The sequence below is a fragment of the Cenococcum geophilum genome, assembly GCF_001692895.1.
Source record: "Cenococcum geophilum 1.58 unplaced genomic scaffold K441scaffold_4, whole genome shotgun sequence".
NCBI classification, from domain to species: Eukaryota; Fungi; Ascomycota; class Dothideomycetes; order Gloniales; family Gloniaceae; genus Cenococcum; species Cenococcum geophilum.
Window position 1 is genome coordinate 1,179,564 of NW_027137562.1, and position 2,973 is coordinate 1,182,536.

A 2,973-nucleotide genomic window follows, 5' to 3' on the forward strand; every position below is an offset into this window, starting at 1 on the left:
TATCATCTTCGCATTTTTAACTGTACCCTAGTTTAGCAATACGCAGATATATATTAATGTTTCCTACCTAAACAACTAGGGCTGAAAATTCTCTTATCCCTATTGCAGTCCATTAGTTTTCCAACCTTTGCAAATTACGTATACTGCTAATCACATTTACTACTTATCTGGCTTATCATCTTTATTAACTGCTTGGGTAACACTTAATTTTTTCTTGTCATTTAATATATTTATTTGTAATTTCCAGTGTTGTTAGGCGGGTTCTTAAAAAGCGCTTAGTTATAAGAATCTGCCCTTAGCTAAAGCTCAGGAGCTATTACAGTGCATTTTAATGCTGTAAATAGCAATGATAAGTAAGCGGATAAATGTGCTTATATATTTAGGTAAAATCAGTTCCCAAATTATTTGGAATTTATATTAATAGGTGTATTAAGGCAACGGAAGCACTTTAGAATCAGTCCGCTACTACCTATATACCTTACGCCGCCTACTCTCTCCTAACTATGCTATTATTCCTATTATAGGAGATACGATTATTAAGGAACCTTGGTCTGCAACTTATGCTCTCTTAATATTCCCTAAAGGTGCAGATCTAGGCTACTGTTGGACCCTTAATGGAGAAGGCAATCGGCGGATTACTTAGTATATTAATCGTGGGGGTTACTACCTTAGGTTCTGTGTAGGTGGCTACTATAGCTTAGCGCGGTGCGAATTTAAAGTTAACAATAAGGAGATGGTAGTGGTAGGAGACCGTAAGCTTGCCTTCTTCTTAGGTATTTACCGTGGACTAGCATTTCCTAGGTTTGTTTACTATAGCGAAGTAGGCGCCTATAATATAGAGCTATAGGTTAACTATATAATATTTTATAGTATAAAAATAAGTCTTCTAGATAATTTCCGATCTTATTATAACGGCGGTAGGGTCTTTATTAATGCTAAGAAATTAAAAAGTTAAGGGGTTAAAATTTTGGCGAGCTATACTAAAGAGCTTAAGGTGGATTCTAAAGAGGGAGCCGCAGCGGTCATTTACCGCAAAGTTGGTAAAGGAGGTATTATCCTAATAGGCCCTTATTCTAAGTAATTTGATCTCCGCTCCTAGCTAATTACTTAACTAATTCTAACTAGATTCGCAGCTGTAAACCTTAGTAAAGCTAATAATCCTCCCTCTTATAGCTCTGTAATTAATGTAATAGCATACTTAAATATAGCACGTGTTTTATTCCTAAAAGCTTATCTATAGAAGCTTAGCTTATAGGTTAATAAAAAATAACAAGCGGTACTATCCCTCTCCCGCCTCTATCTCTTAGCTTATTAAGCGTTAGATATTTTAGAGCTTATCTTATCCTAGTAAGAAATCATTACTCTAATTAATAGCAAGGAGCATATTAAAGCGGAAAACGATACGTTTTATCTTAAAAAGCCTAATATATAGCTAATAGACAAACTTACTAAAGCGGTAATTGTAGTTCTGCCCGCAGTTTCTACGGGGGAGAAGAAGGAGGTAGAGAAGACGGATAAGGAAGATGATACTATAACTGGTAATAAGATTATCAACTATAACAGAGTAATTAAGAAAGTAATTGTGCATAAGAGAGAGCTCCTATTAAGTTAAGAGATACCCTACTTTAACCACCACGGCTACTACATAAATCTTACTTACTACTACTCTAAATATGCTAATTCGGAACCTAAATTTAGCAAACACCTCTTATATAGCGAGGTAGTCACTAGCACTAACACGCTACTAGAAAAGTATGTTTATATAGCATCCTAAGGCCTTTATCTCCTCTAGCACCCGCTAACCTCCCCTAGAAACCCTAAACTCCTTAGGTACCTTCCTCCTAGCTTTACCGCAACAGTAACGACCTAGATCGCTAGCCGCGGCCGCGGCTCTAACGTCTAGGTCGCACCGCCCGGCGCACTTATGTTTAGCACCGTGCTGCGGCACCTAATTATACTTACGCAATCCGCTCCAGTTATTTTCATCTAGTACCTCGCCATATTGGCCATTATACGCGGCATCCGCTCCTATGCGCTAGGCTATAACGTACTGCCTATAAAGCTAAAGTGGCCGAATGACGTCTACGCGCTAGATCCTACGTTATTAGGAAACGGTAAGAACAAGGCCGATTTCGTTAAGATCGGCGGGATTCTAGTAAACTTGTCCTACGCCGGCTCGGATTATATACTAGTAACGGGCATTAGGATTAATGTTGTAAACGCGGCGCCGACGATAAGCCTAAATGCTTTAGCTGCGAAGGCCGGGTTAAAGGCGTTTTAGATAGAGAGGCTGCTGGCGGGGATTTTAGTAAGTTTTAAAGAGGTTTATAGGCGTTTTTACTTAAAGGGGTAGGATAGGGAGTTAGAGGGGGAGTATTACGACAACTAGTTGCATACGTAAGTGGATTCCTTTTATATTACCGCACTATTAGTATAACCGTTATTAGTTTATAAATAAATCTAGCAGCTAATATATTATATTGCATAGGGATTAAATCGTTACGCTTAAAGTCAAGGGTGGTATCCGTGTAAGAATTAAGGGCATTACTTATAACTGGGGTCTTTTACTTATAGAAGAGCTAGGCTAGGATAATTAATCCACGGGTAAGATATGGCAGCTATAAAGCGACAGTAATAGTTTTAATTTCTTTAAAGGTTTAGTAAAGCAAAAAGTTTAATATCTAACTTCTATAATTATATATTATAAGGAAAAGCGGAAAGAAATAGGTTATAACTTTAGATATTAATGGTAAGGCTGTATAACAAGGTAGCGAAAGGGTATGTAAAAACGGATTAGATACATAAATTGATTATTAAGGATTAGGAGTAAAGGTATAGTATAACCTTTCTCTCTAGCTTTTACTTTTTTGGGCCTATAACTAAACCCAGTCTAACTAGCCTTATTAATTTCGCACCCAAGCCAGTCCTTACTTTACCTATATAATAACCCGTACCGACTATAATGCCGGTTTC

General features: G+C 37.4%; 1 protein-coding gene across 1 annotated transcript; it reads left to right on the top strand.

Annotated features, from left to right (window-relative positions):
- Nucleotides 1-346: 346 nt before the first annotated feature.
- On the top strand, nucleotides 347-2,691 carry K441DRAFT_729551 (uncharacterized protein; the record flags this gene model as incomplete). The annotated part of the gene is made up of 13 exons (XM_067654196.1): nucleotides 347-383; nucleotides 435-642; nucleotides 697-801; nucleotides 871-950; nucleotides 987-1,077; nucleotides 1,126-1,211; nucleotides 1,467-1,576; nucleotides 1,616-1,752; nucleotides 1,813-1,858; nucleotides 1,904-1,975; nucleotides 2,063-2,265; nucleotides 2,348-2,349; nucleotides 2,512-2,691. 13 exons carry the CDS (start codon nucleotides 347-349, stop codon nucleotides 2,586-2,588), a joined length of 1,254 nt encoding a protein of 417 aa, XP_067508752.1. The 3' UTR covers nucleotides 2,589-2,691.
- Between the last annotated feature and the right edge of the window lie 282 nt (nucleotides 2,692-2,973).